Here is a 21,468-nt window from a genome sequence, read left to right as displayed (position 1 = left end):
ATTTCTTTGAAAAGTTTCGGCAAATATTTTTTATACTTAGAGTGAATAGATTTTAATGAAACTTATATTAAAATAAAGTACACTCTTTTATCAACAAGTTGAATATTTATTTGAGTTATAAATCAATTTGCAAAGGTTCAAAAAATGGCAAAGAAAAATTGGCGGGTTAGGCATTGTGAGCAATGCCTAAAACCAGGCATTGTTAACATTACCGGCCTAGGTTCCAAACCTCCCCCGGCAATGTTAACAATGCCTAGCGTTAGGCAATGTGAACAATGCCTAACCCGCCAATTTTTCTTTGCCATTTTTTGAACCTTTGCAAATTGATTTATAACTCAAATAAATATTCAACTTGTTGATAAAAGAGTGTACTTTATTTTAATATAAGTTTCATTAAAATCTATTCACTCTAAGTATAAAAAATATTTGCCGAAACTTTTCAAAGAAATGGCAAAGTTGGAAAAATTTTGCAGCATCTCATTCTTTGCCATTTTATGAACCTTTGCAAATCGATTTATCACTCAAATAAATATTCAACTTATAGATAAAAGAGTGTACTTTAATTTTATATAAAAATCATTAAAATCTATTTGCTAAAAGTATAAAAAATATTTACTAAAACTTTTTAAAGAAATTGCAATGATGCTCAATTTACAGCATTGCATTCTCTGACATTTTCTGAGCTTTACATGCTAAATTTATTACTCGATATGGTATTCTACGCGTAGACAAAAGAGTGTACTTTAATTTAATATAAAAATCATTAAAATCCATTTGCTAATAGTATACAAAATATTTACTAAAACTTTTCAAAGAAATTGCAATGATGCACAATTTACAGCATTGCATTCTCTGACATTTTCTGAACTTTACATGCTAAATTTATAACTCGATATGGTGTTCTACGCGTAGACAAAAGAGTGTTCTTTAATTTAATGTAAGTTTCATTAAAATCTATTTACTTTTAGTATAAAAAATATTTACCAAAACTTTTCGGAAAGCGCTTTGCATTGATAACAATGCCGAGGAATTACTAACAATAACTGATTTCCGGCTTTGACGGTTACATATATATAATTTGTATGTAATGAAATAACGATTTGTGATTTTTGTTAATATCCTATCGTATCTTCTTCTCACCCCACTCAACTGTTAAAATCATAATTAATTATTATAGTATAAAATAAATATGATTTTAATTCAAACATTTCAAAGAATAAGAGAGAGAAAGGTGGAGAGAGATAATTATTCAAAATTTACGTTAATCGAGACGAGACGAGGTGGTCTTGTATGGTCATTTTCGATTCATTTCGATTCCACTACGTTTCTTACAGCCGGTAATTAAAAGGCTACGTATAATTATACTTAAGTGGGAGTGGCGAATGTTTATTACGAGAGATAGAAGCCGTAAGACGTATGCTTTTAGAATACTTTTTTTCTTTCTTTTTTTTTTTCTTCTTTTTTTTCTTTTTTTTAATCCTGCAAAGCATTCCTCGAATGATGTGTAATATCCACCGTCAAAATGAAAGATATATAGCGAAAGGTATTATTTGTGTCTCTCGTGATGGAAATATTCGACGAAGAGAATTCCATTAAAAAAAAAAATGTATTTGAAAGATATACTAAATTAACTTTCGTGTGTTCCTTTTTTTTTAATCTTTCGTTCTTTCGTCCTTTCGTTTAATATTACTTCTTGACGTTTCAAATAACGGAACATATTATTATAATATTTGTCTTGACCGAATATATAATATTTAGGTCGATGGAGTGTCATGCGATAGTGATTTTTCTTCAAACAGTTAATCACTATCTTACCATGCATCGAATCAGTACATATATATATTAAACGTACTAGTAATTATGACACAGTGGATCGAATAAAAAATAAATTTTCTTTAATGATCATTTTTCTTTTTTATACCAATTTATTTTATATCGTTAAGAAATAACTCGTAATATCAATTTTGTTCGATTATTTATCGTTTGCAAACAAATATTTAATAATTATTGTACGAGATTATTTTTGCATAAAGAAATTCTTGAAATCAATTTCGTTTTTGTAATTGTATTTTTTTTCTTCTTCTTTATAATTAAGAACATCTCCATGTAAATATTATTTGACATAAAATAATTACGATACGATTAATTGATTAATTGATTGCAGACAATGTAACGGCAGTAGCACGGGTTATGAGGGTTGCGAATATCTTTGTTGCGGTCGAGGTCACATAACGAAAACCGAAGAAATTCTCGAAAGATGCAATTGCAAATACGTCAATTGTTGCTACGTCAAGTGCAATACTTGCAGAAGAATCGTGGAAACATACGAGTGCAATTAAGAAACGAACTATTTATATATATATATATCTTTTTTCGCAATAAAATTTTTACACGTGGATTTTTATTAACAATAATCTTACGTGCAGGTAATATCTAATATTATTTATGATGTATTTTTCAGCGATATTTATTACGTACCGTGTCTTTTTGTGTCGTTGCTTAGAAACAAAACAAAACAAAACAAAAAAAAAGAAAAAGAAATAAATGAAACGTAAAAATTATCGTTAAGAATTAAAATTAGATGACGATTAATTTTTCTAATCGAAACTTTATAGAAACAGAGAGAAGAAACCATCGTATTTCATGTTGTATACGTAAATAGAATTATTATCCTACGTATATATTTGTGATTTGAGTTCAATTATAGTCTCTTCGTATTATGAAATATTCTGTATAAAAAAAAAAAAAAGAAAAGAAAAATACGATAAAAATGTTAGCGTAATTTTTAGTCGGATACAATTAATTAATAATATATCGTAGCATCGGATATTGTAAATAGAAATAGTGCGTTAACGCTAATTACGTGCGTGAACAATTTTAAATGTTTTACGTTATAAAATAGTCAGTCAAAAACAAAAATAAAATAACATTTTAAATATTAGATATACCAATTAAATCGTTTCTTCACGGTTCCACATAATTTTCGTTATTTTGTTCTACCTTGATATCCAACGTCTCGTCATTCGTTTTTATATCAAGATCTTTGATAAAGCAATGCCAATCAATACCAGAACCACAATCCGGTTCTTTTTCCGATGCCCACCATAATGCTGTCTGTGTCGATGCATAAAATTATTAATAAAATTATTAATAAAATAAAATGTTCAAATAACGCGGGCTGGATTGTAAAGTATTTTTGAAACAATTATTTGCCTAATCAAAGCCACTCGTATTTTTCGAAGTTCATCAAAACTTTAGCAATCCACCCTCGTAATATAAAAATACGATAACATCGAATGAAATACCTTAACGTTTATGGGAATTGCAGGAGGTAACGGATCTATTTTAACGTTGATAAAATCCAATAAATCGTTGTAATCTATTTTACCTTCCTCATCTTTGCGTAAACTTTATAAATTGTAATAATAATTATTATATAAAAAAATTAGCTTTTAAAATAATAAATAGAACATTTTCAAAAACTTACTTATCCAACATCGAATTTATTAATTCGATATCTAATGGTATTCTACAAGCACGTACAACTGCATAAATCGTGTTGCGGGGTAAGTAACCAATTTTTTGCCTATCCCAATGTAAAAGATCTTCCTTTAATCTATCAGCCTCGTTCCATATATCTCGATTAAGTTCAGTATGAACCAATTGTCTAAATTCAAAACAAACAAACGAAATCTTATCAATTTCAATTGAATATATTCGTACAATTATTATTTTATTTTGATTTGAATTACCTGACATATTCCCTCGTGTGAAATATTTTCTTTTCGTGCGAAGAATAATGTCTAGCAACTGTAATTATTTCATGCTCGGTTATTTGATCTCCCAAATACGTGCACAACGCATTCCTAAATTTTTCGTATTCCAACGTTGGAATTTTGTGTTCAGCTAACGAAGATGGCGAATAATTTTGAACAAATTCTTTGTAAACTGGTGTTAATGCTTCTTTTAATTTTCCCATGATCAATTTGATATTTGCTTTGGGAAACTAATAAATAATAATTGAATAATTATGATAATTCGATTATAGAAAAACACGTTTATACCTTTTCGCAATTTAATTCCATGTAACGTAGCGCATAATCGTCGGCAGAAATAATCGAGAAATGAAACTCGTTTATATTCAAACGTGCTCCTATATAAAAATTTTCTGGCTTGAAATATTCCGGTTTTGTACTAGAGAATATGTTCTGTTTCGGTAGCATTACTGGCATCTTTTTTAAAAATAAACATCTTCTAAAACCTAATACAACAAAAAAAAAAAAGAGAAAACCAATTTAGAATACGAAAGGAATTTCATAAATTTCTTACGAGACATACCTGAATTTCTTTTCGTTAATTCAAAAATAGAAATCGAATCGTCTATGAGATATACTCTTATGATAAAATGTCTGTCCAAATTTTCCGGTATTTTTGATATCATTTGTGCACGAAATCTTAAAACTCGACTGTTGAAACCTTGCCTAATTATTAACAAAAAGACAAACAAATCCGAATGTAATGAAATTAAAATTTGAAAAAAAATCAAATGACGAACAGCAAATCTAACTTATCGTAATGTAGAAATTTAACGAAATCCGTTTTAGGTGCTTTCGGTATCATCGTTAAACAATTTCCAAGAGAATCGTCGTAAGAACCGAAACCATTGTACGGTGGAATGTATTTTTCAACTGGTAAACAAATTTCATTTTTTTTTTGCGGTCTCTCCAACGGAATAAAATCGTTTAATCCATATTTGGTTCTTAAATGTTAAATCAATATTTCAATATACAATTTTTTATCCTTAATTTGTGATTGATATTTATTTTATATAAATCACCTGTAATATTCTTTTGTGAATGTATCCATGTCCGTTATAACGACAGTTCTTCCAAAAACGTTCATTATAGCACCTATTGATAATTCATTATCCTTGTAATATTCTTTCTTCGTTAATCCAGTATTTAATGCGTCTATCATCGTATAACTTTGATTAGTATCGTCACCCATTACGTTTAAAATGGTAAAAGGATCACCAGCACCGATTGGATCCAATCCCGAATAAAACTAAAATTGATTTAAGATTTTGAATACGTTGATGGAACGATATTAAACGAATAAATAAATTTAAAAATCAATATCGATTGTTATATATATTAATTAAAATATTACTTTAGGAATTTTCATTCTTTTAACAAGGACAAATCCAGAATCTCTTCCAGAATTGGGAGGAAAATTTTCTTTGATTTCAATAGTGTCGTCAGCAAGATAATAATGAATTTCAAGATCGTGTACAATACCATGAAGATTATCTGTGTCGTCCCAATATCCATAAAATCTTAATACTTGTCTATCGTATTTTAAAAAATTACCAAGGTTGTCAATTTTGTAAGTTCTTGGTTTCTTGGGAAAATTTGGCTGTTAAAATATTTCATGTTAGTTTGTTAAATGATAATACATTTAAATGTACACAATGTGTCTGAGATTTTAACAGCAAAACATTGTCAGCCGTATATACATTTGATTTTTAAATAAGCTTACAATTTTTCTTGCTTCCATGTATGGATCTTTAGGTATTTTAATTGGATCCGGTACTGGTATACCCATACGATTTAAAAAGTGTCTTGTAAACTTGTCACAATCAACTATTTTATATACCCTACCAAATATTTCCGGTTCTTTGCCAATATTTAAATCTATGATGTCGTAAAATCTAAATTTAACTGGATCAGGCATTGGAATTCTTTGACGTCTTAACAAAACACCTATAAATAAATAATTAATATCAATTTAATGAAACTAATCAAAATTATTTTACCACCTTACAAAATGAGTGTGTCGTATTTAATATATTTCTTACATAGTATATTTAATATAAATAATTTGTATGTAGTTGTCGAAAAAATTAATAATTAAATTACGATTGTAATAAAAAAAGAAAACCAAAACTTCGTCATTTTGTAACGTAATGTAAAATAATATTGATCGACCATTGTAAATCCTTTTTTTTAAATAATGTACATAATATGTATGGTAAAAAAAAAAGTTCAGAGGTGATGCACCATTGAACCTTGTTCTAAGCCACTATTATCTACGATCGGCTCGGATATTTTCATTGTTCCGTCTTCTAAGAAAAAACTTATTGTAACTCGACGAATTTGAAATGGTGATTTCCATCTTTCTTGTACGGTCTCTTGATAATACGCATCGAACATTAATCTCTAAAATAAATAAAATAAATATTAACAACAACGTGACAAATACGTTGTTATTTAATTAAATAATTGATTGAATTATACTTGGCCATCGTATGCTATCCATGGTGGTATCTCCTGTACTTCACCACGTGTATAAATAGATGGATATCGACCGAAGTCAGATTTTTTTTCAGAAAGGTAATAAACACCATCGTGTATTTTGTCAAAGTATTGACTTCTATGAAATTTATTACGACCTAGCTGTAATTTAAAATGATAGATCTTTTTTCTACTTTTTATTTCAAATAATTATTATGTGTCAAATTGAGATCTTACATTCCTATCAAAATTGAATCCAGGTAAAAGAGGTAGTGCTGGTGCTCGTAACATTTTTTTTATAGATTAATATAAATATTCCAAATGTATAAAAAATGATTTGATATGATAAATAAATAAAATAATATTTTGTTAAACTTCCTAATCGTGGTGAATGAGGTATAACAAAATGAACAGACGACTTATTTACTGAGGTTGTTACCTTGGTGATAATTATATTACGTAAACGTGATAATACCTTTCTTCTATCTTTTGCAGGATAATTCTTTTTATATTTTTTTTCTTTATCACATTAAAAAATCGTATTTCGTTTAATTAATTTACAAATATTCATTAACAATAATACAATAATTACAAGTCTCGATGTTCAATTTATTTTTTTATTGTTACCAATGATTTATATTATTACATGTTTATATATTATATATAGAAAAAAATATATTTTATATAATTGTCTTCAGTAAAAAATATGCTATAAAAGTATATTTTTAGCAATTACTTTCTTCTGATAAAATACTTTCAAAAATGACATTTCGATTACAAATACTTGTAATAGAAAATTACACATGAAACAAATCTCATCTTTCAAATTGACAATATTTATATAATTCTGCAGCATATATTATATTATATTTCCTTTCCATCATATATAGTAAATGCATTTTGGTTATTTTTAAGCGTAATAAGTTAGTAACTTATACGTAATCTATTAAATTAGTATGAAACGAGGATAATAAATAAAATTAAGTTAATGTGTGAGAAATTAAACGTTAAACAATAATATAATGTTATAATTATTCGGACGGTTTTCATATTTTAACTATTGTAATAATTGTTTGAGATAGGAACGCTAGTAGCACCAAAGATATGTTCTCTGTTAATATAAAAAGCTATTCATTGAATATCGATAGATTTAGGCACGTGCATAGTTCATACAATTTTTTCTTTAATACCATTTATCGTCGTTATCGTTTTGTTCATTTTTTTTTAATCTTTCGTCTCTGGCTCTAAATCATACCAACTAGTTTGTGAGTTATTAACGTAAATCTCGCTTAAATTTAAATGAAGTTGGCCCATAATTTTGCTACCGGTAGAAAGCCAACCTTTCTGCGTGCAAACAGAAACCTCTAAAATGCGTGAATTTAAATCAGCTTGCGATATGAGATATTCGAACTTTTCATCGAATATCGGATTACAATTGTCCTTCATTACAGCCGTTTTACGTTTTGTTTCTTTGTGCTTGTCCGGTAGAAGATAAAGTTTTACGTACGGATCTGGTATATTAAACGGATCATTTTGTGGAAGAGGTAAATTTCTGTAATATATAAAAATAATTAAAATATCTATTTAACTTTATATAATATTAAATTATATTATTAGATATAAAATATATGAAAATACTTACGCGATTTTGTGAACGTCGATAATAAGTTTTTGTCTTTGAATACTGTATCGTATAGTTAATTGTATTCTTCCTAATTTCGATTCACCTGCAGACGATGTAGTACTTGGAGTTCTATGAATAAGACCCGGAGATGATGAAGAAGAAACAGATGGTGCAATACTAACGACATCCTCCTCTTTTGCTTGTGAAATCGTTTCTTCAATTGGTGGTATTAGAGTAGATGCAGTACTATTGATCGACTCCTTTGAATATTGTTTTTTAAGAGGACTTGGAGGTACTACAATAGAAATATAATGAATCAGGCAATGTATTTTATATACAATTAATAATAACAAACATAATAAATTTTCTTAAACTTACCACTAGGCTGAAAGGCATTACTGACGTCGGATTCTTGACGTTCCATTTTTTTAATCAATTCATTTTCTTTATCATCCTCGTCTTCTTCAGAAGTAAGTTCCGGCTCCTCGTATTTAAGAATCTACATAAAATGATAATTAAGAATTATTTTTAAATAAATAAGTCATTCTTATTTAAACATATATTAATTTGTATAATTATTACTTACACTTAAAGACATCGATAAGACAAGTTTACTATCCGCTTCTGCCATTTGTAAATCGAACGGTTGTTGAGTTACTTCAAGATTATCTTTTTCGGTAAGTAAAGAAATCTTGTAAGACATTTCTCCGACCGTCATATTAGTTTTTTCATCGAATATCTAAATAAACAAATTCAAAAAAAGAATTAGAAAATATTTTAATAAATATTGCATTACGATTTTAATATCATCGAATAGATCAATGACCTGGATGTGCATTATACTGGATTCTGGATTGCTGACTAGAAAAGTAAACCCTTGTTCCCATACCGGATCACACGATCTTAATATTGTATTAGTTCGTTGTGTTTGGTTATCGATGCTTGCTTGAAGATACACATCGGGCTGTTTACTTCCACGAACACACTGAAATATTTTTCACAATTATTTTTCTTCATTATTATAACATGATTTAATAAAATAAAATAAAATATTTCTTACTGGTAAATTTTTAGCTGAATCTACGTAAAATATAAGTACGGCCGTACTCATAGATGTTACACGAAGTTCTTGAGTTTCTATTAATGCCTAAAAAAAAAATATATATATATATATATATATATATATACTTCTTTATGTTTTAACTTATGATAAAATTATTAATACAATAATATACTTACAGCTTGCAAATAACCAAGATTTTTTGAAAGTTGAAGCCACGTTAATCTTAGATGAACCATTCCATGCTTTGCTTGTTCCAACGATACCCACTTTTAAATAAAACCGATCGTCGTTAAATGATTAATTAATTAACATATTAAAATATTTAAATAATATTTATTTACATACCGTATCTAACACTCCTTTCTTTTTAACGCGATTGACTTCTATGGTGGCCCTACAAATTTAGAATATGTATTTTTTTTCTTAACATCTATATTTGTTTGTATCTTTTTTTTTGTAAAAGCAAAATAAACGTTGCATTCGATGATATGCTAATAAAACTTAAGTAATAATTATACGCTGTTATATAAATACATCATGTGGTGAAGCTAGGTACATACAATAGCAAAAATAATACAGCTATAGTATATACAACAATGCAATATTTTAATCTCACTGATATTAAATAATTCAAAGCTAATGATTTATATACAATAGTTATATAGTTAATTAAATAATAATAATACATTCATTAATTAATAACACATGCAACATGCTATGGTACGAATATTTCCCGATTTAAATAAATATTATAATAAATATAATGTAATATAAGAGTAATATGGTGACATGAATCTGAAAAATAAAGATCTTTCTTTTCTTATATATGAAATATTGTAGTATTGTATGAAACATTTTTATATAAGAAACAAGGATTTAGGAATCATCATGTATGCGTATAGAATTTAAATTCCTTCATATGACTCATGCTATATAAACAGAAATTTGAATGCTATATCTCTTTAATATACCGTTGAAATGCAAGCTTATAATTTACAGTTAAGGGATAGAATAGATATACTATTCTCTAAAAATTGATTCGAGTGAAATTTATTATTCTCATAGTATACTTGGTACAAGTAGCAATACCTGCCAAGTGGGTCATCCTGACCAGTGTTGTCTTTGTCAAAAAGCTCGGTAATCACGGTGTTGTGGGCTCCCAAACCCTCTTCAACTACAAACTGGCATTACATAAAATCATTATTGTTTTAGATCTTCTTACTTTAAGTCACCTAATCACTCTGCTTTTTTTAATTTGAAATTAAAATTAAACGAAAAAAGAAAAACGAAAGAAAAGGGGGAAAAAAAAGAGAAACAAAGAGATACATTTAAGAAAATATATTGAAGTAATCTAATAAAAACTATAAAAATAAGAAAAATTAAATTATTCAAACATTTCGTGAAATATGAACAATTATTTTTTTTTGTTCATATTTCACGAATACAAAGCTACAAAATTACGTATAGAAAATGTGGGCATTTAATTTTTTAAATTATTAGTAAAAAACAAAAAACATATTCGACGTACAAAAAGCGCACACTATTGTAATTGAAATTATCATAGGCATTTTTGTTTTTAAATTTTTTAATTGGTTCTCATTAAATGGTGTTATCATCTAATAAGACATTACTACCTGCCAAGAAAGTCATCAAATTGCATAGAAGGAACACTTGGATCCCAATCCCAAAGGGACACCACAGCTTCTTGTTTAATGCATGAACTGATCACAGCCTGTGTGTCAATATTATGAAGTGAAATACGAATATAATTGAAAATACTACTTTGATAGATTTTAAATAATATGTAACATACACTTTGTTTCAATTTACGAGAACCATTAGTTATAAATTACTACATATAGTTTTTTATTTTCATGTGTATTAATTATCCAAAAATATGTTTAGTAGAAAACATCATCAATAATTGAGATTATATAGAAATGATATATTCATGCATTGAGCATCAAGCCTAAACCATGCTTCCACAAATATACAATAATTACCTAGAATTTTATTTTTACCACAAACATGCAAATATTTTACAGTATTACAGATGATGATAATAATAAAGCAGCTTGTAATAGAAAAATATGTGAATGATAAGATCAATAAATATTAATATATACAATAAGAATATAAATAGCATTATATAAATGTGCATACATATACAGTGTGTCTGAAGTTTCTCCAGTCAAACAGCGCAGACACTTTGTATATATACATTTCTTAAGACTTGAACTTCTTTTATTATAAAAAAAAAAAACACAATAATAAATTATGAAAATTACGATACTCTTTGATCTTAATTTGAAAAATAAAAAAATAATGTAATATATTATTTTATCATACCTTCCAAGGCTTTCATCGCCTTTAGTATCATCATAGTCCCACACAAGCACTGTCAGTTGCTGAGCGATGGCCGATGAGATGGCACACTGGTCCACATAATGTGTCACACATCACATACACACATACATACTGAATAGTGATATTAAATTAAAGTAACATATACTAAAATGTAGTCGATCTAGACTTTTGAATAGAAGTTAATTTAATTCTTATAGCACCAAAGGAAACTTTCAACATAAAGATGATAAAAAAGGAGTCGTTTTATGTTTAAGCGAATATTAGTAGATGTTAGAGAAAGAAGAAGTGTTAGATTAGCCGTATTCTCGTAGATGAAACTAAAATAAAATAAAGAAAATTTGTTTATAATATTTAAACATAATACTTATCGAATAATCAATAAATAAGAAATGTTTAAGTCGATATAATTTTTTCTTTGATAGATAGAGAATATTTCTTACCATCCGATAGATTTTGAAGGAGATGCGAAAGAATATCTTATGCAATTGATTGCAGTGAAGCTCATGCATTATACGTGTTCTTAAAAGTTTATATGATTAAAAATTGGAATAAATTAATCATACCTCGCACCAAAAGTCCCATTTTGGATTGACAGTATTGTCAATAGTTTGGGTCCTAAATTGTTGAGCACCAACATTTATAATAGCATATGGATCAGATTTCCCTTTACCTAACATACCAATATCTTTCTTCATAAGATGTTTTGCTTCAATAACATGAATTCTTAAAATACCCTATGGAAATGATTAAAAAAGATAATTTTAATAAATGATATATATTCATATATTAGACAATTAAATAATTAATTGCAATTACCTCAGGTTCAGGAACTTTTAATGTCTCTACTGGTATTTGGTCACTCAAAGGAATAACAATTTTATTAGGCAATACCACAATTGCAGCTATTTGTTCTATAATTGTTTTTCTTAAGGTCTCACTATTAAACATAATATTTCATATTAATCTAATGAATTATTGTATTTCATTATTTATTTGCGATAATTCCAAGTACTTTACCTAAAACCAGGCAGATCAAGTACATCGGCTACACCCACTAAATTAAAATTGATTGCTGGTACGTTTAAAAAGAAGACCTGTACTCCTCCAATTATTGGTATCACCGATATTATTGGTTTCATAACAATGCGCATTAGACCTCGAAGCTAATATAATAATAATTAATAGATTTATAAACATTTTTAAAATACATTCAAGATATGTGCAACTTTTAGAATATTTACCTGGAAATCTTTGATACCACCTTTTATGTTTCCAACAGAAAATGTAATATCGCAATCTCCAGCATACCTACAAATATAATGATTATTTTCATATTCATTTCATTGCTATGTATTTATGTAAATTAAATACGAACATTACATCGGCATCTAAGATGATTTCATTTCTAGAAGTATTTTTATCGTAAACTTTTATTCCATAGATTTTGAGAGGCTGAAATAAAATATTATTTATGAATAGTAAATCATATCGATGCATATATATTTTGTTTGTTAAATTTAACTTACTATTCTGCCCAAAACTAATCGTTCAAATTGAAATCCTTTGATTTTATAATCGGCTAGTTTTTGAACGATAGATGGTTCTATTGTTTGTTTGCAAAGTTCACGAGCGTACTGATTAATACTTGGCCAAACTTTGTATAATATCTAAAAATAGTAAACATAAATAAAGGATAAAATTAAAACAGTTATATTATTAGTAGAAGATAAGGGAGATTTACTCTACCCTGTTTAACCATTCAGCTCTATCAAAATCAGGAAAATAAACCCAAGATGGTAATTCGTCCATTCTGTTACCGATCAATTCTTTTTCATTAGCTATTACACTGGCTTGCGCAGTGATGGCTCTTAATTGTTGATCCTTCTGTCTTTCTGATTTCCATGCCAAAAGTATAATAGGAGCGAATAGCCATGCTAAGCTAAAATTCATGTATCCCCAACTCCATATAATACCAGTAGTTGTTAAGTTTATAAAGAATGATTTAATTAACGAAGACATGGTCATATATGGCCAAATATATGGTTTAGGTACTTTATTGTCACATGGATCAGGCTCCATAATTATGATTTTTAATTACGATCAATATTGTTCATACACAATTTAAATGCCACTCGATGTCTATTCTAATCTTCCTAAAAAAAATAAAAACACTATTTATATATTAAGAAATATTATTAACACGTTGACTGCCACGTCAGTCATTCACTTAGAATTGTGGCCTCTACAGAAAAACATGTCAAACTTGCGTGGCAGTCGACCTGTTAATTTAATTGTAAAAAATAATTAATAAAAAACATAATAATACAAATCCTCAAATAAATTTTTAAGTTGTTCCAAAGATTTCTATCTTTTTCTTTATAACTTTTACATGTACAATATTAGTTTCTTTTGTTATTTTACTCATATGTCTATAATATATTGTATAGCAAAAGATTATAATGCAGAATAAATCTTAAATTAATCAATAAAATAACCTAAAAAAAAAGTATTATGCATGTAAAAATTATTAAGGAAAAAAAAGAAATTTCTGAAGCAACGTATTGGAAACGTAGAAAACGAATAATTGCAAGTTATATGATTTATAAGATAGAACGAGTTATACGATAAATGCATGATGAATTGTTTGTAGCAAATTGATGTAGGATGCAATTGGTGTTAAAGTGTACAAGAATATAATGCAAGTGACTTACACTTATAATAGAACGTTTAGTAATGTGTTCTTTCAAATGGTAATAATCAAGCAACGACGCCAATGGATAAATTAATTTTTAGTTATTAGTCATACCTTAGCTTTTTCAAGGTCGTTAAGACTTAAATTAGATATTTCAAAGATTTCTCTGAAGTCTACTACAAATTGGAATCATGACGTCAGCAGTCAGCTGATTGCTTGAAGTTGCTCTCCATACATTTGTCAAGACGCCATTGTTATAAACGAATTCTTATTACTTCGTGATATCTTTTTTCATAACACATAGATGATCGATTTTGTACCGACTGAAAAATATCTTTTACTTTATTAATTACTTGATTATCGTGCATAAAATACATTAACCAAGTTTAAACATGGGTCTCGTTTGTTCCACAGCGCAGGTAAATTATTTCTTTCTTTTGATCTTATTCAATTATGTCAAAGATATAAATTGACATTTTGATTTTGATTTAATGCGTATATCTATATATACATATATATATTTTTACTCTTTGCAATATTAAATTTCATAATGAAATGTCATTCTTGTGTTAGATTATATTTAATATAAATATGCAAACAAAGTTTTATGGTTATGTTATTTCTTTGTCATATATTTAATTAACAAATTTAATTATGTTTGACATGATTAATAAATGGAACAAAATTGTATCTGGATAATTTGAACAGTTTTGTGCCTATCGTAGAAACAATATATTTTGCGTTTTTAGTCTAACACGCTTTTATTTTTTGACATGTAATGGATGATTGAGTCAATTTTCTTCTGTTAATGTTATTATTTCAATAATATTTATATTATTTGTTATAGCTTGCCTGCCTGTGTGGCAGTACAGCGTGTAGTTTCTGTTGTTCACAATGCCCAACTTGTCGTAACAGCACTAGCACTCGCATTATGTATGCGATGTTATTAATGCTTGGTACTATAGCTGCGTGTATTACTATGGCGCCTGGTTTACAAGATGCTCTTAAAAAGGTAATAAGCATAATAATTATTTCTATTCTTATGTTTAATATTTAAGAAAATAATATTGTTTCTTTTAATAGGTTCCATTTTGTGCTAATAGCACAAATTATGTCCCGTCTTCATTTACCGTAGACTGCGAATCAGCGGTTGGTTATTTAGCTGTATATAGAATATGTTTTATTCTTGCATTATACTTTTTCTTGATGTCTGTTATGATGATCAGAGTTAGAAGCTCTAAAGATCCACGGGCACCCATACAAAATGGGTAAGTTTATATCGAATTAAAAAAAAAGGATGAAATATAGAATTTAGAATTTTTTTTAGTTTTGGAAAGTTTACTTATGTTATTTAATATATGTTACAGATTTTGGGCGATCAAATATCTTCTAATAATTGGCGGTATAATCGGTGCTTTCTTTATACCTGAAAAGTCATTCGGTTCAACCTGGATGTATTTTGGAATGATAGGAGGTTTCTTTTTCATTATTATACAGTTGATTTTAATTGTGGACTTTGCGCATTCTTGGGCAGATGCCTGGGTAGGTAATTATGAAGACACCGAATCAAAAAGTTGGTACGTAACTTTTTACAATTTATTTCATATCTTAGAATTTGTATATTTGTAGAATTTATAATAATAATAATACTTCTAAATTTAATTATAGGTATGCAGCATTAATGGGAGCTACTTTGTTTAATTATGCTGTTGCTATTACTGGCGTTGTATTACTTTATGTATATTTCACTCAGGTAAGTTTTTTCTTTATAAAACTGTTTATATATATATATATTTTATATAATTAATCATTTATTTGATATTTTCAGCCTTATGACTGCGCACTTAATAAATTCTTTATTTCATTTAATCTTATTTTGTGCGTCATTATCAGCATAATTTCTATTCTTCCAAGTGTACAAAAATATCAGCCACATTCTGGTTTACTTCAGCCATCTATAGTTTCATTGTATGTCGTTTATTTAACATGGAGCGGAATTTCCAACAGTCCAGGTATCAAATATACAAATTAAATTAATTACAAATATTTATGATATTTTGTTTTTACTAATCTTTTATAATTATGTTTACAGATCGTACTTGCAATCCTGGATTCTTTGGAATAATCTCTAACGACAAGCATGCTCAAAATCGTGTTGCTTTTGATAAGGAAAGCATAATTGGTCTCATAATATGGTTCAGTTGTGTTTTGTATAGTTCTCTACGTACGGCATCAAAATCATCCAAGATCACCATGTCTGAAAATGTTTTAGTTAAAGATAATGGAGCTGGTAAGAATAAAATGATATATCAATATTTTTATATTAGTTGAGTTAATTCACATATTTGGCAAATTTTATATGATAGATATTATAAATGTTGCATGGAAATAATCATTTCTAACAATTTTTAATTTTCATTTAAACATCCTAGATTTGACGGGTTATCAATAATTTTAAGATCATTTAATTCATTTAATATATATATTGTAAATAAAACTTCCTTAATAAGTATTAACTCTTTTACACAGTTAGGAATGCAGGAGACCAGTATCTTATCGACAATGAAGGTAGGCACACATAGTTCTATCATATACGTTAATGCAATTTTTAATTAACGCATTTTCTACTATTAGTCTTTTGTTTTTATCATTGAAGTATTTGCATTTCAGAACTTTAACATTTCCACAAATTATTGTTCACCTTTGCAATAGATTTCACTTGCTTGAGTAAAAGGTTATGTATTACATTGTAATTTAAAATAGAATGACAGTAGTAAAAAGGAAAAAAATATACGAAATAATCCTGTTTTATAATCAGCGTGTGCCTGCTTGAATTGTCTTTTTTTTTTATTTGCTTTCCAAATTTTAATTATTTGTATTTTATTTTATAAGATAGATAAAAATGAATTTGTATATATATAAATATATATAAATGACTATTATTTATAATAATTCATTATCATATTGTGGAAATATTAAATTAATATATTTAAAAGATAGTTTTAACAATTGCACAATTTATAATGCAATGCATTTGTGCGATTGTTTATTTTCTGGAACATAATTAGATTATACTGCAGTAGAAGGTCGCAATGGAGATGCAGAAAGTGGTGAAGCTAAAGTTTGGGACAATGAAGAAGAAACTGTGGCATACAACTGGAGCTTCTTCCATTTAATGTTTGCGCTTGCCACTTTATATGTGATGATGACTCTTACTAATTGGTATGAGTAAGTATTTCAAAGTATTTTCTATATTTCACTTAAATTTATTATCTCTTTTATTAATAACAGTTAAAAATAATTAAAAAAATAAAATTCTTTTTTTCGCAGGCCTAATTCAAACTTGGATACTCTGAATTCTAATGTTGCATCAATGTGGGTGAAAATAATTTCTTCGTGGTTGTGCATGACCCTTTATGTTTGGTCACTGGTTGCACCAATACTCTTCCCGAATCGAGAATTTTCATAAATTTGGAGGTTTTTCTAAGGAAAGTTAACAACTAATTAAACAGGTATCTTTGTATTCATTTTAATCTTGATATTTAATGCATCAATGATAACATGATACATTTTAATAATCTAGCTTATTCTTTTTATCTTTGCTCGTGCAAAGGTTAATATATTAATATATTGTTTGTTAAGCTAATTAACAACGTTCTTAAGTGATATGACAAAAAATAATAATTTAATATATACACAAATATATATATATACACAAATATATATATATATATATATATATAACATAAAACGCTATTAATAAAAAAACATATGATATAACAATTATAATGTAGTTAAATATTTTCTCAAAAGATGTGTATAAATGTTACTGTAAAAATTATACAATATTTTACAAAAATAAAAAAATACGTAAAAATAACGCATATTGTACGAAAAAATGATCGAAAATTGTCAACGAAAATTCTCCCCTTCCTTCTCAAAAAAAAAAAAAAAGAAGGATCTCAATTTGCAAGTTTGAAAGTTGTGATAGAGTAACGAGTGCATCCACCTTGTTGTTCAGCAAAGTGTTCTCGTATTCAAGGCAAGGAAACACACTCTGAAAAAGAGTCAACCGATCGACTCGAATCCAGATTGAGTTTCTTTCATCGGTATCCAATCGCAAACAAACACGTAGAAATAACGAACACAAATATATACGATTGAACAACACGATCGTACGTATTAAACTCTCCTTTACTTTCGTCGAGAAATCTCGATAAACACGAGCTAACACAATCACAACTCGTCTTCTTCTCTTTTAGCGAGTGAAACGAATTCCTTCCCCCATTCGCTGCTTTCTTTTCCTGATTGTATTGGGCCGTTCGTGTAAATTACGAACGCGACCATAGTTTCTGATATTTTTTTTTTTTAATTATTTTATTTCTCTTTCTATTTTCTTCTTCTTCTATTTCTTTTTCTTACAATTATTTTTTAATCGATGTATAAACAAACTATTTTCTTTTTGTTTTTTTTCTTTTCTTTGACGATCAATTTAACGATCTGTAAATAATAATTTATTCAAGAAGTTTAAACGGCTATTAAGAATTGTAATGATTAACTTTTAATTACTTTTTTCTTTTTCCGTTTTCATTCTTTTTTTAATTGGTTATTATTATTCTTTTTCTCTTATTTGTCTTTTTTTTTTTTTGATGCAAGGATTTGTAAAATAAATTATTCAAGAATTTTGATGGCTATTAAGAATTGTAATAATAAATTTTGAATTGTTATTTAATTGGTTTCTTTTATTTTTTCAATGGTTTATATATTGACTAATAAATTGGTAAAGTTAAAAATTTAATTTTAAATTATGTATGATTTATTTTAACGAATAGTGATCCTTTGTATATTTTTAATTTTGCTAAAAATTAAGATTACTTTGTTACACATTATTTTATGAAATAATTTTTTATACTGAAAATATAAATGAATGTGATCAATCCAAAAAATGTTTCATTGAAAATCAATAAATCATAATACTTCATTCCTATAGTATTAAAATTAATATAAATTAATGATAAATTATGTCCACTTATCACAATAGATCATGCGTGAATTTATTGATCACTCGTAATATGTAGAACTCATTAAATTTCACATCTATACATAGATCAGTTGTATATGAATTATATTCACACGTTTGTGTGAAACGTTGTATTAAAGATAATCGATAAATCTATGCATTTCAAAAGGAAATTCAAACGTGTCAATAATATATTATATTGAAAAATAAATATATATGTAAATCGAATTCAATTCGTATGAATTGAAGTTAAGAGATACTTGAATTTAAAAACAAAAAATTAAAATAATCATCCAAGTTATAGAAATTATTTTCTTTTTGTATTATTGTGTAAATGATAAAACATTAAATCAACTAAACAAATTATTGGCCCTTAAAATACATTCGTGGACAGTCAAAGTTTCAACAAGGTAGAGAAACAAAAGTGACAGTCATTTTATTTTGAAATTAATTATAATATCCAAAATTTGATTAAACACATTTTATAAGAGCAGTCAGATGATCATACAATATATTAAAGAATCAGTTAGTCATTACTTTTACAGGTATTACACAAAACTTAAGGTTATATCAAATAAAATTCAAAATAAAAATTTCAAATTTGAATGTTATAACATTCACGTTCGCGAACGTGTTTTAAAATGAATTTACATATATATTATTTCTTATAGATTTTAAAAATGTATAATATATATAAAATATAATATTATAATTTTTTTTTTTTTTTCTATAAATTAAATCACAATTCTCAATAAAACAAACGTATTTCTATTTCGATCTACCTTTCATCGATATAAAAAAAAAAAAAAGGCCGCTCATGTTATTTTCATAAACATTTATAATGCGTTTTCTTTGGCATTACGTATAAAGATTTGATATTAAACGATAAGATATAAGAACAAATTGAAAAAGAAGAAAGAGCTTTATCAAGCAAGCAATTTGACATAATCTGTCGCACAATATCATTATCTTTTTATCTAGAAAAAAAAAAGAAAAAAAAAAGGAACACATTTTATAAATGTTTTATCCAAAGATGCGCGGGAAATTTTAAACGCGAAATAATTATATTTAAAAATTCGAAAAGAAAATATGAACAAATGATCGAATTTTTTCATCGATTCGTTGTAAATCCAATTTGCATCTTTTCTTTTTTTTTTTTTTTTGAAGATAAATAAAAATAACAACGAGAATGAAAAATTATAGTACGTGGGAGGAGGAGAACGTATATAAACCGATAACAATTCACATATACTTAAGTATTGCTTTAGTTTATGTGTGTGTGTGTATGTGTGTGACCTCAATACGTTTTAACTGTAACACACATACTTTCAGTTGACATTCGAAATGATGCGAAGGTCGATCATATACTCGTACCAATTAACAAGATAAGTGAGTTGAATTGCACGGAAGCTAAGAAATTACCTGTTATGCGATAATATTTTTCAATTTTTCAATAATTAACTTGAGAAGTTATATTTAGTATGAAAGAAAGAAAGATAGATAAATAGATAGATAGATAGATAGATTGATTGAGTAAAGTAAAATGTTATTGAAGATGTTAAAATTTTTACAACTATTAAATACTTATCGTTATTATCATTGTCGACAACATATCTTTAAAGTGATCAATAAATTAATCTAATATTTTTAATTTCTTTTTTTTTTTTCTTCAATTGTTCTTTTTTTTATTTATCTAGATAATATAGGAATTGAAAAAAAANTAAAGTTGAATATAAAATATTATTAATAACAATTTCATTGTTAGATAGTTAAAAACATTTCTAAATATATTACGCGCATGATTATTTCTATACTAATAATAAGTGCGTTTCTTTGATGTAACACCATTTATGCTTATCTATAATTAAATAATAACATTATGTACCACTCTAAGCATTTACTGGTAGACCATAATATGATGGATCTAATAGTTATGATGAAATATAAAAATTATCAATATTAATATAATATATAATTATGAGTAATAAGATTTAAAGGATGTTATAATCATTGAAATGACTTTTTTGCGGTTTGAAAAGATTTTTGTATTTTCAGTTTTCATATCATTTTTTTTTTATTAATCACTAACATTATCTTTTTTATTTATTTTATCAAAACTTTTCATTCTTCTTTTGTTCTCTATTTTTTTTTTCAGTTAAAAACCTGTATCATGAATTATGTTTATATTACGACTTATTTAATGTAAGTATCATTTTGCAATGTTCTCAAATTATTTGCAATATAATGTGTATAATATTAAAGATTTTTATCTTTACGAAAATAATTTGTTTATATGAGTGTAGTATACTTGCTAAAAATAGTTTTATGAAATATTATAATATTTTACTATAAGTACCAGAAAAAATATAAAAAAACAAATAAAAAATTATACCTTACTAAATAATATAC

At 26.8% G+C, this 21,468-nt stretch overlaps 4 protein-coding genes across 11 annotated transcripts in view; 2 read left to right on the top strand and 2 right to left on the bottom strand.

Annotated features, from left to right (window-relative positions):
• Positions 1 to 2,504, top strand: part of LOC106787116 (protein Wnt-11b-1-like) — a 14,971-nt gene extending 12,467 nt beyond the window's left edge. The window contains exon 5 of the mRNA XM_014749226.1: positions 2,165 to 2,504. Within this exon, the coding sequence (XP_014604712.1) occupies positions 2,165 to 2,339 (175 nt within the window). The 3' untranslated portion in view covers positions 2,340 to 2,504. The remainder of the gene's footprint in view (positions 1 to 2,164) is intronic.
• Positions 2,505 to 2,817: 313 nt separating this feature from the next.
• Positions 2,818 to 6,587, bottom strand: LOC106787129 (EF-hand domain-containing family member C2-like). The gene is made up of 13 exons (XM_014749246.1): positions 6,531 to 6,587; positions 6,297 to 6,455; positions 6,068 to 6,218; positions 5,539 to 5,762; positions 5,170 to 5,415; positions 4,838 to 5,064; positions 4,568 to 4,759; positions 4,339 to 4,481; positions 4,065 to 4,261; positions 3,753 to 4,006; positions 3,488 to 3,667; positions 3,306 to 3,408; positions 2,818 to 3,114 (listed from the first exon to the last, which is right to left on the bottom strand). Exons 1-13 carry the CDS (start codon positions 6,582 to 6,584, stop codon positions 2,965 to 2,967), a joined length of 2,280 nt encoding a protein of 759 aa, XP_014604732.1. The 5' UTR covers positions 6,585 to 6,587; the 3' UTR covers positions 2,818 to 2,964.
• Positions 6,588 to 6,966: 379 nt separating this feature from the next.
• LOC106787480 (extended synaptotagmin-2) lies at positions 6,967 to 14,219 on the bottom strand. Of its 3 annotated transcripts, none has more exons than XM_014749871.1 (17): positions 14,059 to 14,219; positions 13,094 to 13,500; positions 12,874 to 13,014; positions 12,723 to 12,799; positions 12,589 to 12,655; positions 12,365 to 12,510; positions 12,164 to 12,284; positions 11,911 to 12,081; positions 11,330 to 11,415; positions 9,326 to 9,374; positions 9,157 to 9,246; positions 8,978 to 9,064; positions 8,744 to 8,902; positions 8,504 to 8,656; positions 8,296 to 8,416; positions 7,936 to 8,212; positions 6,967 to 7,845 (listed from the first exon to the last, which is right to left on the bottom strand). In XM_014749871.1, exons 2-17 carry the CDS (start codon positions 13,424 to 13,426, stop codon positions 7,518 to 7,520), a joined length of 2,406 nt encoding a protein of 801 aa, XP_014605357.1. In that variant the 5' UTR covers positions 13,427 to 13,500; positions 14,059 to 14,219; the 3' UTR covers positions 6,967 to 7,517. The 3 variants fall into 3 exon arrangements, with proteins under 3 accessions (XP_014605357.1, XP_014605339.1, XP_014605348.1); XM_014749853.1 differs by lacking the exon at positions 11,330 to 11,415 and adding an exon at positions 10,070 to 10,161; XM_014749862.1 differs by lacking the exon at positions 11,330 to 11,415 and adding an exon at positions 10,070 to 10,161 and having other exon boundaries at positions 14,154 to 14,211.
• A 52-nt stretch (positions 14,220 to 14,271) lies between these two features.
• On the top strand, positions 14,272 to 21,460 carry LOC106787497 (probable serine incorporator). Of its 6 annotated transcripts, none has more exons than XM_014749901.1 (11): positions 14,272 to 14,458; positions 14,887 to 15,051; positions 15,123 to 15,307; positions 15,407 to 15,616; positions 15,708 to 15,792; positions 15,868 to 16,051; positions 16,132 to 16,329; positions 16,569 to 16,607; positions 17,123 to 17,267; positions 17,370 to 17,551; positions 21,215 to 21,460. In XM_014749901.1, the coding sequence occupies exons 1-10, from the start codon at positions 14,432 to 14,434 to the stop codon at positions 17,506 to 17,508; spliced, it is 1,377 nt and encodes a 458-aa protein (XP_014605387.1). In that variant the 5' UTR covers positions 14,272 to 14,431; the 3' UTR covers positions 17,509 to 17,551; positions 21,215 to 21,460. The 6 variants fall into 6 exon arrangements, with proteins under 6 accessions (XP_014605387.1, XP_014605370.1, XP_014605379.1 ...); XM_014749884.1 differs by having other exon boundaries at positions 17,108 to 17,267; XM_014749893.1 differs by having other exon boundaries at positions 14,273 to 14,458; positions 17,120 to 17,267.
• Positions 21,461 to 21,468: the final 8 nt, after the last annotated feature.

Source organism: Polistes canadensis, unplaced genomic scaffold (assembly GCF_001313835.1).
Source record: "Polistes canadensis isolate GaletaPanama2010 unplaced genomic scaffold, ASM131383v1 scaffold_4, whole genome shotgun sequence".
In the NCBI taxonomy this organism is placed as follows: Eukaryota; Metazoa; Arthropoda; class Insecta; order Hymenoptera; family Vespidae; genus Polistes; species Polistes canadensis.
This window is presented reverse-complemented; position numbering and strand designations above follow the sequence as displayed.

What these genes read in the sequence shown, in the direction of transcription:
- LOC106787497 (XM_014749884.1), top strand. Translation starts at nt 14,432, where the DNA reads ATGGGTCTCGTTTGTTCCACAGCGCAG. An exon ending in AGTTAAAGATAATGGAGCTG is followed by an intron (nt 16,330 to 16,568) that starts GTAAGAATAAAA and finishes TCTTTTACACAG; the next exon opens with TTAGGAATGCAGGAGACCAG. An exon ending in ACTCTTACTAATTGGTATGA is followed by an intron (nt 17,268 to 17,369) that starts GTAAGTATTTCA and finishes TTTTTTTCGCAG; the next exon opens with GCCTAATTCAAACTTGGATA.
- LOC106787129 (XM_014749246.1), bottom strand. Translation starts at nt 6,584, where the DNA reads ATGTTACGAGCACCAGCACTACCTCTTTTACCTGGATTCAATTTTGAT. An exon ending in GATTCAATTTTGATAGGAAT is followed by an intron (nt 6,456 to 6,530) that starts GTAAGATCTCAA and finishes TTTAAATTACAG; the next exon opens with CTAGGTCGTAATAAATTTCA. An exon ending in AAAGAATGAAAATTCCTAAA is followed by an intron (nt 5,065 to 5,169) that starts GTAATATTTTAA and finishes AATCAATTTTAG; the next exon opens with TTTTATTCGGGATTGGATCC.
- LOC106787480 (XM_014749853.1), bottom strand. Translation starts at nt 13,426, where the DNA reads ATGGAGCCTGATCCATGTGACAATAAAGTACCTAAACCATATATTTGG. An exon ending in CTTGATCTGCCTGGTTTTAG is followed by an intron (nt 12,285 to 12,364) that starts GTAAAGTACTTG and finishes TATGTTTAATAG; the next exon opens with TGAGACCTTAAGAAAAACAA. An exon ending in TAATGCCTTTCAGCCTAGTG is followed by an intron (nt 8,213 to 8,295) that starts GTAAGTTTAAGA and finishes TTTCTATTGTAG; the next exon opens with TACCTCCAAGTCCTCTTAAA.